The sequence below is a fragment of the Phodopus roborovskii genome, unplaced genomic scaffold (assembly GCF_943737965.1).
Source record: "Phodopus roborovskii unplaced genomic scaffold, PHOROB, whole genome shotgun sequence".
NCBI lineage: Eukaryota > Metazoa > Chordata > Mammalia > Rodentia > Cricetidae > Phodopus > Phodopus roborovskii.
In genome coordinates, this window is record NW_026126571.1 from 30680699 (window position 1) to 30693360 (window position 12662).

General features: G+C 42.7%; 1 protein-coding gene across 1 annotated transcript in view; it reads left to right on the top strand.

The window, feature by feature from the left end:
* Rheb (Ras homolog, mTORC1 binding) overlaps positions 1–9002 on the top strand; it is a 43668-nt gene extending 34666 nt beyond the window's left edge. The window contains exons 4-8 of the mRNA XM_051203241.1: positions 242–324; positions 5898–5954; positions 6053–6100; positions 6716–6797; positions 8495–9002. Of these exons, the coding sequence (XP_051059198.1) occupies positions 242–324; positions 5898–5954; positions 6053–6100; positions 6716–6797; positions 8495–8587 (363 nt within the window). The 3' untranslated portion in view covers positions 8588–9002. The remainder of the gene's footprint in view (positions 1–241; positions 325–5897; positions 5955–6052; positions 6101–6715; positions 6798–8494) is intronic.
* Positions 9003–12662: the final 3660 nt, after the last annotated feature.

A 12662-nucleotide genomic window follows, 5' to 3' on the forward strand; every position in this document is an offset into this window, starting at 1 on the left:
GTTAACTGGGCATTAATTATCGACTGTTCCATGACACAAGTCTTAGGGACGTTGAAGATTTTCTTCATGAATCGAACACATTTTTTTAGACAGGGTCTTGTTATATAGTTTGTTATATGGCTGGCATATAAACTTTGTTTTCTTTTATTTAATCTCTTTAAGTAATACAAGAAAAATTTATAAAGATTGTTTCTTCTGCTGTATGAAGACTACTCAAATAAAATTAATTTTTTCCCCACAGGATGAATATTCCATTTTTCCTCAGACATACTCCATAGATATTAATGGTTATATTCTTGTGTATTCTGTTACATCAATCAAAAGGTAAGACTAGATGCTTGCTTGAGTTTATTTACTATGCATAGACCTTTTTAAAGGATTATACTAGAATTAATAGTAACAGAATTGGTTATTGCTTAAATGTTTTCAGTGACTTTTCTTGTGAAGCAATCAGATTATTATAGGGAGTCAAATCCTCAGTAAATTCCATTACACTGATAGAATAAAATCTGTTTACTTGCTCAAAGTGCCTAGGTTGTGACTGTGTGAGCTGAGCTTTCCTGCTGTTTAAATGGGAAATCGTGACTTGGTTTTATGTTTTGTGTGTTTTATAATATTAATATTGAACTGACTTATTAGGGACTTAAGTCTTTCCTGTGGATTTATGTAGTGAGACCTTTGAGTAATAGGGTTCTACTAACTAAAAATGCAGCCACTGTTGTTAGTGAGGATTGATTTTTTGTTTATTTAGCCACACATTTGTTACCAGGGATGACATCCATTGTCACAAAAAGGAGTGGTCTGCTGCAGTCAATATGTGAGAACTCATGACAATGGAAACATTTATCTTTGAAGATTTCATGGAAATGCCAGTATTTGTAGAAGTTTGGTGGCTAGCTGACATCTTTTCAGTGTGTGAAATGTCAGTTTGTCATACTGACTGCCTTTTTAATGATAAATTACTGATGCTGGGGAGATGACTCTGTTGATAAAGTATTTTTTAACTGTCTAAGTGTAAGCCTGAGTTTGGGTCCACAGCTGTCATGTAAAAAGTCAGATGTGGTATCATATGTCTGTAATATCATCACTGGGGCTTTAGAGATAGCCAGCCAGTCTAGCTAGTCAGCATGATCTAGGTACTGTATGACTCTGTCTCAACAAATCAATTAGAGAATGATTAAGGAAGGCACCTGAGGTCAACCACTTACTCATGAACACATAAAGAAAATAATTTTTAAAATAATCCTTTACTAACTACCACGAGTAACCCTTCTTCAGATGTCTCGTTTCTTATCTTCCCAGGAAAGAAATTAAACATTAAAATAAACAACCGACCCAGCATTTCATAGGCTGTGTGTGATGTTGATTCACTCATGCCTGGGTCTTGTACTCCACAGTCCAGGCCAGCTGTCCAGTAGAATTTGACTGCAGTGATGGAATTGTTCCATATTCTTGCTTTATATGACTACTAAAATTAGCTCAAATTTATCAAAATTGAAAGTTCAGTTCCTTAGTTACCCTAGCTACATTTCAGGTGCCCAGTCAGCCTCACATGACTTGTGGCTGTTTTATGTGTTGTAATTTATTTTAAAATGATGTGAAGAAAAGTCACACCATACAACAAGGCTCACATAGGAGGTTTATTTGAAGAGGAGAGAGAAGGGGCAGGCATGGGTCCCAGGAGACAAAAAAACAACAGAAGAAAAAGAGACAGGAGGTGGGTGGGCAAGGCCCACCTTTGAAAAGGAAACATAGTGACTATGCACTATGTGGCTGCAGCTGAGGGCTATCCCGTCAGAACCCAAGGGCAGGCTAATACAGATGGCTGAATACTAACATTATGGGGCAGTATCTAGGGTCTTAACCACTACACAGTATTGCCAGCAGAAATTAGATTCTCCTCTTGCATGTGTGTAAGTTTCTGCATTTTTCTCCCTGGCAGGGGCTCATATATTGAGGTTTTGATGTGTAACTGGAAGCCAGGTACTGCTGGTCCTTGTTTTATACCTTAGTCAAAATGAACTTGGCCATTTCCATGTTCCTGAGAAACAATTGAAGAGATGTGGAAATAGTTCTGGGGATATCCAAAAGGATGCTATTAACACTGCACTAATCTGTATTTTCTTTTGGTTTGGTTTTTTTGTTTTGTTTTGTTCTTTTTCTTTCACTGAGCCATTTTTTTCATGTCCTACTTAACTAATTTGGGACTTGATTTTACTTGTTTGTTTGTTTGTTTTCTTTTTTCTTGAAACAGGGTCTCACAGTAGCATTGCTAGTCCTAAAACTCACTATGTAGACCAGGCTGGCCTTGAACTCACGGAGATCCACCTGCCTCTGCCTCTGGAGTGCCAGAATTAAAGGGTTTGTCAGAATGCCCAGATGATCTTTTTAATTTTCAAGAACATCCTAAATAGTTAAAGGTTTAGTTCTGTTTTTTATATTAATTACAACAATTTTTGAAATAAGAATAAAGTTATTCTTAGCCCTCATCTGTTCAGTAATGTATTTGTTTATTTGATGCAGGGTCTCAATATGCAGCCCTGATTGTCCTAAAACTCATACTTAGACCAGGCTGGCCTCAAACTCACATGCCTGTGCCTCAGGAGCACTGAGATTAAAGGTGAACACTACCACACCAGGCAAGATAGGGTTTATTTTGGTTCACAGTTTAAGGGAATCCTCATCCAATGATAGTAGGAGCTTGGTGACAACTGGCCACATTGTGTCCAGTCAAGAATCAGAACAGTGAATGCCGGCTCTCATCTAGTGTTTTCTTTTTATGGAGTCAGGCCCTAAATTTAGGGTCTGCTGATGCCCACTATTAGGTTGTCTTCTCCTCTCTCAGCCAGTCTAATTAAGGTCATCCTTTGGGTGTGTCTAGGGCAGGCCTCCTAGGTGAGTCTAGTTGATACTGACCAGCACATTCATATATTTTCACTTTTACTATTGTTTGTAAATTAATTTTATATGATTGTTAGAAAATGTGCTACTTTATTGTTACTTTGTAGAGTTAGTGTATTAAGGAGTAATTTAGGGGTGGGGATTGGTGTTGTGAGACAATTTCTTTGTGTAGCCCTGGCTGTCTTGGAACTTACTCTGTAGACCAGGCTGGCCTTGAACTCAGACGCCTACCTCTTCCTCCCAATTTGTGGTTTTTAAAGGCATGTGTCGCAATACCCTGCTGAGAAATTTTCTTAATGCATTTGTTGATTCCTTTTATTGGTGTTTTTATTTTTTTTATGTGTATCAGGTAGATGATATTTTGGTTAGAAGTAGCGTTTGATGTTACATTTATTGTTACCTATTTTAAAAAATAGGGAAACTTGGGCTGGCAAGGTGTGTGTGTGTGTGTTTGTATGGGTGTTTTGCCTCAGTATGTGTCTGCCCTACATGTGTGCAATGCCCTGGAACTGGAATTACAGGTGGTTGTGAGCTGCCGTGTAGGTGCTGGGAAGCCAGGTTCTCTATAAGAACAGCAAATGCTCTTATGCTCTGAACCATCTCTCCAGCCCTATTTTTTTTTTTTTTTTTTTTAAGACAGGATCTCCCTGTGTACGAAGCAGTTCTGACTCGCCTTCCCAAATGTTGGGATTACAGGCATGAGCCATCCACCAACATGGGCAGAACATTATCTATCTATCTACAAGTCATAGCCATTATTTTTTGTGAAGTAAAGCAGAGATCTTACATTATTCCTTTGTATCATGAAGTTTGTAGGATTGTTTCTTGTAACATCATAAAGCAAAATACCTTCTGTTCTCAGTTTCTAGAAATGGGGAAAGATTACAGGTCAGAGAGAATGGAAACTTTGGGTTTTCACTTATTCTAACAATGTAGGACAGGTCACTTTGCAGTGCCTTAGTGTGGCATCTTCAGAAATAGATTCATTGTGATAGACAGCCTCTCTGTCTAAAACAGTGCTTAATGGAGCTGACATAGTAGCATGTGCTTGTAAACCCAGCACATGTGAAGCTGAAACAGGTAAGGATCTGGAGACAAGCTTGGGCTGCCTAAGACCCTAATTGAAGTTCAAGCTCTAGGACCTGAGGTGGAGGTTGAGAAGGTGTCCTCTGACCTACACAGACACACCAGAAAAAATTTAAAACCAGTGTTTTCATGTGATAGAAATAAAAATTGTTTGAAGAAAGCAAAAGTTTGTTTGCTTTTAATTGAAATTCTGTCTACTACATGGCTATCTGCAGTATGACAAACTACTTGAAAATGTATATGCTTAAAACAGTACACAGATCTGTTTCCTGGCTCAAGCATGTGGGTGTGGCTAGCTGGGTCTTTGACTTCAGGCTTGTCGTGTGGGTTTAGTGTTGGATGGTGCTCTTATTTTCTTTTTGGATGAAAACCATCCATTTGTCTAAATAACCTTCCCCATCAGGACAAGCACACAAAATTAATTAGAATCTGCAGCAAGATGGAAATAAAGATAGGCTCAAGCCTCCATGGTACCCAATACCATTGTTGTGTTATGGTCATTGTTAGGCAGTCACTAGGCCAGCTCTCACCAGGAGGTATCAGGGAGGTGTCTTTACTATAGAGAAAGCTGTTTCCCACTGGCTCCCACCCAGTCCCAGCCTTCCCAATTGTCTCATGTGGCTAGCTACTGTATCTCTTCATTCAGTGTAGGCAAATGCAACCAAGCTAAGGGAACTGTGGATCGAAGGACAGCTGTAGAAATGGGGGTGCCCTATCCTGTTGGTGAACTTCAATGGGGTAAAGTTTAATTTTCATCAGTATCAGTATGTGTGATATGATCAGCAGTCTTTGTTCAAAGCTTGAACCATCTTGGGGTTTCTTATATCTGTCCCTGACAGTGGTACTGTGATAGAAAAAAATCAAAGAAGGGGATGAGAGCTGTGGAAGCTTGTGGGTTTATGTAGGGAGAAAAGTATAAAAAGAGCCATTGAAGGCTAGAGAGCATGCACTGCTCTTGTAAAGTACAGTTCCTAACACTCACATTGGGCAGCCCACAGCAGCCTGTAACTTCTGCTCCTGGGGTTCCAGTACTCTGTTGAAGATTATGCAGATACCCACACACACAGACACATATACATAACTTAAAAATAAATCTGAGGAAAGAAAGCCATAAAGTAAAGACTTGGAAATAAGTAAGGGAGCATGCTCAAGGATCTCAAGGGAGAGGACATTTCAGTGGGATGGCCTGGCAGTGCTGGAGGCCCAGCATAAGGGACAAGGGACAGAAGGAAAGGAAACCAAGTTAGGGCTTGGGGTCATCCAGGTGGGAGCTAGCCATAGGAAGAAGCACAGAGCTGGGCCAAGGGACACAAAGCAGTGGAAGGCTGTCTGGTTCTGAGCAGCTTCAAAAGTAATGCAGCATGTGCTGGCTGATGCTCACACCAGGTTTTCTGAGAGAGGATGGGAATGACTTGTCCCATTAGCCAGTGGTCAGAGGTGTGGCAATGATTTTAAGTTAATCACTGTGGCATGTTTAAGGATCATCAGCATATCGATAGCAATAAAGTCAAGGTTTTGCATCACCCAGTGAATGATGGTTCGTAGAAAAGGAGGGAGCCAGCTGTGGTCACATGCCAGCACTAGGGAGGCAGGGACAGACAGAACTGGCCACACCTGATCTATGTAGCAAATCCCATCAAGACCACTTCAAAAACAAAGGAAAGCAAACAGCACTGATCTCTAGGGAACACTCCCTCAGAAAAGTTCTACAGATTTCCATTTAATGGATACAGTTTGAGGATCAAGTCCATGTTCTTGTGGTTTGTCAGCCTGGTGCTAGACTTAAATGGCATAAACCTGTCTTACTTTGTATAGTCTCAGTAAGGATCACTGAGTGCCATCTGTGCTATATTTTTCTCACTTAAACTTCCTCATTAAATGATGTATGTTCCCGTGCTTTTGTTTTGTAGTTTTGAAGTAATTAAAGTTATCCACGGCAAGTTGCTGGATATGGTGGGGAAAGTGCAGTAAGTAGCTCTGTCTCTTCTCTAGACATGTGTACCAGCATCTCTTGAGCTGGAAAGGCTGGACCTGACCTACCTCTCTCTTGTCTTTCTTCTAATAGGATACCCATTATGTTGGTTGGAAATAAGAAGGACCTGCATATGGAAAGGTATGTAGCTCTTAAGTCTAAGGAGATTTAGTCAGCAAAATACCATTTTAAAATTCTTTTCCCATGGCCAAACATTTGTCACTGTGTACAGCAGAAGCAATATGCAGTACAAATGCCACACTTGTTTAGAATGAGGAGCAAACTGGGAAATTTTCTTGGGGTTAGTTACCAAGACAGATATTATTCCGTTTTCATACAGTACTGATTGTGTACTGATTGTGATCACAGTGATGAACAGGGGCAGGAACACCGTGTGTGCAGAGAGCATTGGGAGGAGCCTAGAATAGCCTAGGCTGGTGGACAGTGGCCCTAGTGGGATTTTGCCGGGCCCTGGGTTGCTTAAACCCTCACTGTGGCATGGCCATCGTGACTGATGCTGCAGTACTGGAAAGCAGTCCCTGAACTGAAAGAGCTCGTTGGCATGTAGATGACCCTTGAGACTTATCCATTCTGTCCCAGCCCAGGCTGGACTACGTGCTCCTGCCGCTTCCTGATAGTGGAAGGGAAACACATAGTTCTGCTTCATAGCAGAGTGGGTCAGAGTGGAGCCTACTTGATAAATAATCATAGCTGTTTTATATATATATCAAAGACAAGGTTTTCTTTTCCCTTTAGGGTGATCAGTTATGAAGAAGGGAAAGCTTTGGCAGAATCTTGGAATGCAGCTTTTTTGGAATCTTCTGCAAAAGAAAATCAGGTATATAGTTTCTAAATATTAATTTTGTGTCAGCCTCATTAGTTACAAGCATACATTCCTCCAGTTGGCATTTTATCTGTTGTTTTTAACCCTGTTTATTTAATTTTTAGCCTCCTGCCATTTGTAACTCCAACTTTGGGGTGTTTTAAAAAGAGTCTAATTTTTTTAAGTTTAGTAAGTCTTCTTAAAACCATTCTACAGAAAAGAACATACTTACTGTGAGCATATTATTGCTACTGTGGCTGTGTCCATAGGCTAGAGCAGAAATAAGTTATACACAAGGAGAATTAACTGCATTACAACTATGTTCCTTTTCAGTAGAAAGTGAGTCAGGTGCATGGTTGTTTTAGGCACAGATTATTGAGTCCTTTGGTTGACATTTTCAGCCCTGTGGCTATCCTTCTGGGAGGGGGGAGTCATTTCTGTACTAGAAGGCTTCACGGAACTGCTGTTTCTTTTTAGTCATAGCTTTGGTGTAAGCTTGTCGCTTTGCCCAGACCTGTGGTGCCTGTGCTGTACTGCTGCCTCCATCCCCGTGTTCTTCTTCCCCTGCCTGATCTACTGCAAGTTGCAAACCACGTTTCAGCCTCTAGAGGAGGCCTTAGCATGTGGCAGCCTGTGCTGTGCTTTCCAGTCACTCCACATAGACTTCTCCCGATTCTTTAAGCATAGACAGGACATTCCTTAGACTTCAAACATCTGCATCCATTGTGTTCTTGCAGGCTCTGGTAGTCCATATTATTTAAGTAGGTGTGTGGAGGAGAGCATGGTGTTCTCTTGTAGAAGCAACTTCTGTTTCCCAGTGATTTACAGAGCAAGGGCTTAACCATAAGCCAGGGTCAGGGAGGAAAGACATGAGAGGGCCAGGGCTCAAAGCTTCTCTGCTGAGGGACTGTAGCCGAGTCAATTTATACAGGGTCACAGGTGTCAGTCCTGTGTGTGCCACCTCCCCAGAGCTCCTGCCATAGCTCCAAAGTGAGCGGGCATGCACGTGTTCCCCTGGGCAGTGCTGACGTGGTAGTAGACACTTTCAGGGTAAAGGGGTTCAGTGCTGTGAGACCAAAGCTAACCCAGGGAAAAGAAGAGAAGTGGTTAGCCGCAGAACAGGAGTAAGACGCCAGGCCTGCAGGGCTTAGCATTATGGACTGAGCTAGGAGGTTAGTGTGGTTAGTGTGGTGGGTCACATAAAGTAAGACTGGGGTGACAGTCACTAGAGAAGGGACTAGGACTGGGAAAGGGATTTTGCTAGAACTTGGCTAGACAGGTTTGTAATTGGTGGCGTGGTGCCTAGGAAGAATGAACATGGGTGATTGAGGGCTTGCAGGCAGCTGTAGAAGCGGCCCAGGGAGGTGGGGTGTACAGAGAGTCAGGGCTGGGAGTTTGGGGGAAGCCAAGAGGAGGGTAGGGCTGCCGGGCATCTACAAGGGAAAATGAAGCCAGAGTAGAGCAGGGCCCCAAATACCTAGAGAACATCATGGGAGTGTATGGGGCAGAGCAGAGCGGAAGCTGGTGCTAGTTGCTGTGAAGAAAGCCCTGGGGTTGTGGTGCTTCTGGGAACCCTCCAACCTCCATTGTCCTGGAACCTCCATGGGGGCCTGAGGACAGGTCAGTGACTCCCTCCTCAGGAAAGAGGCTGTCATGAGCTGCCACCAGTCCACTGAGAACTAATGCTGTCATTGCTTTTGCCTTCTCTTCAGACTGCTGTTGATGTTTTTAAAAGGATAATTTTGGAAGCAGAAAAGATTGATGGGGCAGCTTCACAAGGAAAGTCTTCATGCTCAGTGATGTGACGATTCTGCTACAGAACCCGAGGACACTGGGAATTTATTCCACCTGAAGAAGCAAACTGCCCGTCATCCTTGAAGATAAAACTGTGCTTCTGTTTTCTTCTGTTAACCTGAAAGATGTCATTTGGGTCAGAGGTCCTCCCCTTTCAGATTATGTTAACGTCTGACTCTGTCCAAATGAGTTCACTTCCATTTTCAAATTTTAAACAATCATATTTTCAATTTATATATTGTATTTCTTAATATTATGACCAAGAATTTTATCGGCATTAATTTTTCAGTGTAGTTTGTTGTTTAAAATAATGTAATCATCAAAATGATAGACATGTTACACTACTATTAACTAGGCTTCAATATATCAGTGTTTATTTCATTGTGTTAAATGTATACTTGTAAATAAAATAGCTGCAAACCTTAATCTTGTGCTACATGATGTGGCTTTTAAAGCAGGAACCATGACGGGCTGAAATGAGGTATAATGGTGCACATCTTTAATCCCAGCACTCAGGAGGCATGGGCAGGTAGGTCAAAGCCAGCCTGATCTTTATAGGGAATTACAGACTAGCCAGAGCTACATGGAAAAACAAAACAAACAAAAAAAGAAATCATACTCTGGGAGTTTCTCCCCTGGCATTCAGGAGGCTCTGTATAGGTTCCAAGAACTCAAGGAGGGTGAAGCCATCAGGGTAGGTACTTGCTGATTGTGTGGCCTCTGCCGAAGCCATCAGGGTAGGTACTTGCTGATCGTGTGGCCTCTGCCGATAGGCTAGCAGCCACGGGCTGCACTTGTGTTGCCAGTAGACGCTAGGGATGGGTTCTAGCAGATCAGAGAAGCTGAGTGGCCTGGGAGTCTTTGATCAGAGTTATTCTTCAGTTGTGTCTGCTCTGTCCTTTTCACACAGGTCCTAAACTGGTAGGAGCTGATCGGGGAGGATTGACCGTTACCTGACAGCATTGTTTACACTCTCTTTTCCTAATGTTGAAGACACATTTCATCCCTCCTTGCGCTAGCTTGGTGTCCCATTGGACAAGGCAGGATTTAGAAAATATGTCTGAACTGGGTGTAGTAGGGCAAATCTTTAATTCCAGCACTTAGGAGGCAGAGGCACGTACATCTCTAAGTTCAAGTATGGCTTGCTCCACAGAGTGGGTTCCAGAACAGCCATGGCTACACAGAGAAACCCTTGTCTTGCAAAAGGGATGGAGGGAGGGATGCCTTTTATCATTCCAGCACACTTGTCAGTTTAGATGGTGGGTGGGCTTTAGCAGCAGATGCCGATGTATGGGCTCTACAGGCCTCATTCCTCCTGCCCTGTTAAGATGAGGCTTGAAGAAGGGGATTCTTGGAATTCTAATAGCATGCCCGTTTCCACCTGCTCAGTGAGTCAGACTTAGTACTGAGTGTGCTTTTTTCTTATTCTGAGTTGTTTTTGTTTTCTTTTTCTTATTCCTTGACAATACCATACTTATATACAGTGTTTCTTGATTCTATCCACCCCTGACAATTTGTCTCACTCCACCTTCAACACATCCCTCTTACATCATGTTCTCCAGTCTAGATACTGCTGCCTATTGGAATCTTAACTAACCTTACCACCTTGATCTTATGTAGGTAGATATACTGTACTGAATTCATTTGTGCAATGACCATGTCATGCCTAGAAGACAGCATTTCACAGCATCCTCCCATCTTATGTTCTTTCTGCCTGCTTTTCCACAATTTCCCCTGAGCCTTTACAGGGAAGATGAGCTAGCTTTGTAAACAGAGCCCTTTCCCAGTTAAAATTTCACAGGGCCATTTCTAATACCAAATAGATGCTACAGCTGACTAAATGAAATACTTGTCTCTCAGAAGGTAGTAACCTGGGCTGTGGGCACTGCCCAAAGTGTGAGAGCTGATGGGTTCCCTCCTCTTCCATTTACCCTTGCAGCTGGTAAGTACTGTTACAAGAGATGTCTAGGGAGATGGCTCAGTTGGTAAAGTGCTTATGCAAACATGAGGACCAAAGATCACATTCCCAGTTATACAAGCAAAACAACAAAAAAAACAGTAATCCCTGTACTGGGGAGGCGGAGACATTAGGGTTCCTAGGGCTTGCTGCCAACCATTTTAGCTAAATTGGAGAGCTCTGGATAGTGTGTCATAAAAGGTAAAGTTTATCTTGGTGGCACATGAAAGTAATCTTAGATTCATTGAGCTACAGGAAGCACAAATGTAAAACAAGGTTTATGTTTAAAAATATTTTACAGCTCAAAATTGAATTTCAAAATACAAGTAAAATCACATTACAAGATAAGATTTACATGAGGGGATTCTGCTAAGGCAGCCATCTGCTGCACCCTCCGCGGTCTGCCATCTCCAGCTCCCTGCATATGCTTCCTTAGAAGATGCTTATCGCCTCAGAGCCCCCAGATGCTCATGTGTTCTACTGGCTTCATGGTCACATTGCATACTTTGTACCGCCGTGTTTGAATCTGTTTGGTCTGTGTTCCCTAGTGTCCTCCAGTGACTTGTTGGCCCACTAGTCTTGCCAACGGCTCTGTTCAGCCTCTCCCTGGGCCTTTCCTGCCCTCACCCTTTGCCTTGATTTTATTTCTTCATAGTTTTAACGGATGCCTAAGGCTGGAGAATCTCTGAGTTTGAAGCCAGCCAGGACTACATAGTTCCAAAAAAAAAAAAGAGGAGAAAGAGACCTTGTTTCCAAAAAAAAAAAAAAAAAAAAAAAAAAAAGGTAAAGGAAGAGAAGGGGAAAAACTCTTAAGAGTTTTCTATCCCTATCATCTCTGCACTCCAGGTTTATCTACATGGGCATTTCTAGAGTGTTTTCTTTTGTTGTTTTCATTTTGGGTATCTTGTATGCAGCCCTGGCTGGTCTCAAACTCAGTCTGTACATAGAAAATTCTGAGGGCTGGTGCTGCAGTGTGTGTCACCATACCCAGCAATCTAACACGTCAAAACTGCGTCTGCCTCCAACGTCTCAGGAAGTGGTTCGTTGTCCACGGTGCTCACAGCAACTTTTCCAGCCTCTGCCCTGCTCTTCCCCACCTCGTCCATCCAGATCAGCATTTGCACACACTCCATTTTATGATACCTTGACAACCTGACTCCTCCAACTTACTATACAGGCAGCGCTATTATGGATAAAACAGTTCCTCTACCTCCCAGAATCCTTCACCAGTAATTATGCCAAGTCCAGGCTATCCATCAAGGCCAAGTGTGCTTTTGCTGCTGTTTCCGCGACCCTAAGCTCACCATCCATAACAGGCTCAGGCCTATAACCTGCATGTGCCCTTCCCACTGCTGCTAGGCTTCAGTGTCGTGTCTTCTAGAGGCTTCCATGTTCACCTGGAGCACCCTTGCTGTGTTCACGCCCTGGTGAACAGGCACTTTCTACTGAACTGCTTCAAGTCCCTACGTTGTCACTTACCTCAGGATAAGTGGAACTACAAAGAGACAACGTAGGGACTTGAAGCAGTTCAGTAGAAAGTGCCTGTTTCACAGCTTCAGGTGTGTGGCTAACGAGGCAGAACGGGAGACACTGTGATCCAGTAACAAGGCACATACTTGCAAGGACCCTGGCAATGACCAGCTCTGACATCTGCTGTTAAGGATGAGACACCAGAGAGCACGCAACTCACATTAATACCAACTTGGTTTCAGTAGCTAGTGGAAGCGAGCGTGTATAGCTCCATTCACTCACCCTTGTTTCTGCTGCCACTGTCCTGAAATGACACTTTCATATACTGAATGCCTTCACCAGACTTGTAATTGCTTATTTAAAATGTGGGAGACAAAAGCCAGATGGGTTGGCATGCCTTTAATCGCAGCACTCAGGAGACAATGATAGCCTGATCTATAGAGTTCCAGGACAGCAAGGGCTACACAGAGAAAACCTGTCTTAAAAGCAAAACAAAATACCAGGAATGGAACAAAGGCCGTAGGTTCAATCCCCAGCACTGCAGAAAAAAAAAAGGGGGGGTGACCCATTTGTCATTTTATCTTACCTGTTTTTAAAGTTTTGTTATGTGCACATGTGTGTGATTACCCATGGAGGCCAGAAGCATCAGACACCCCTGA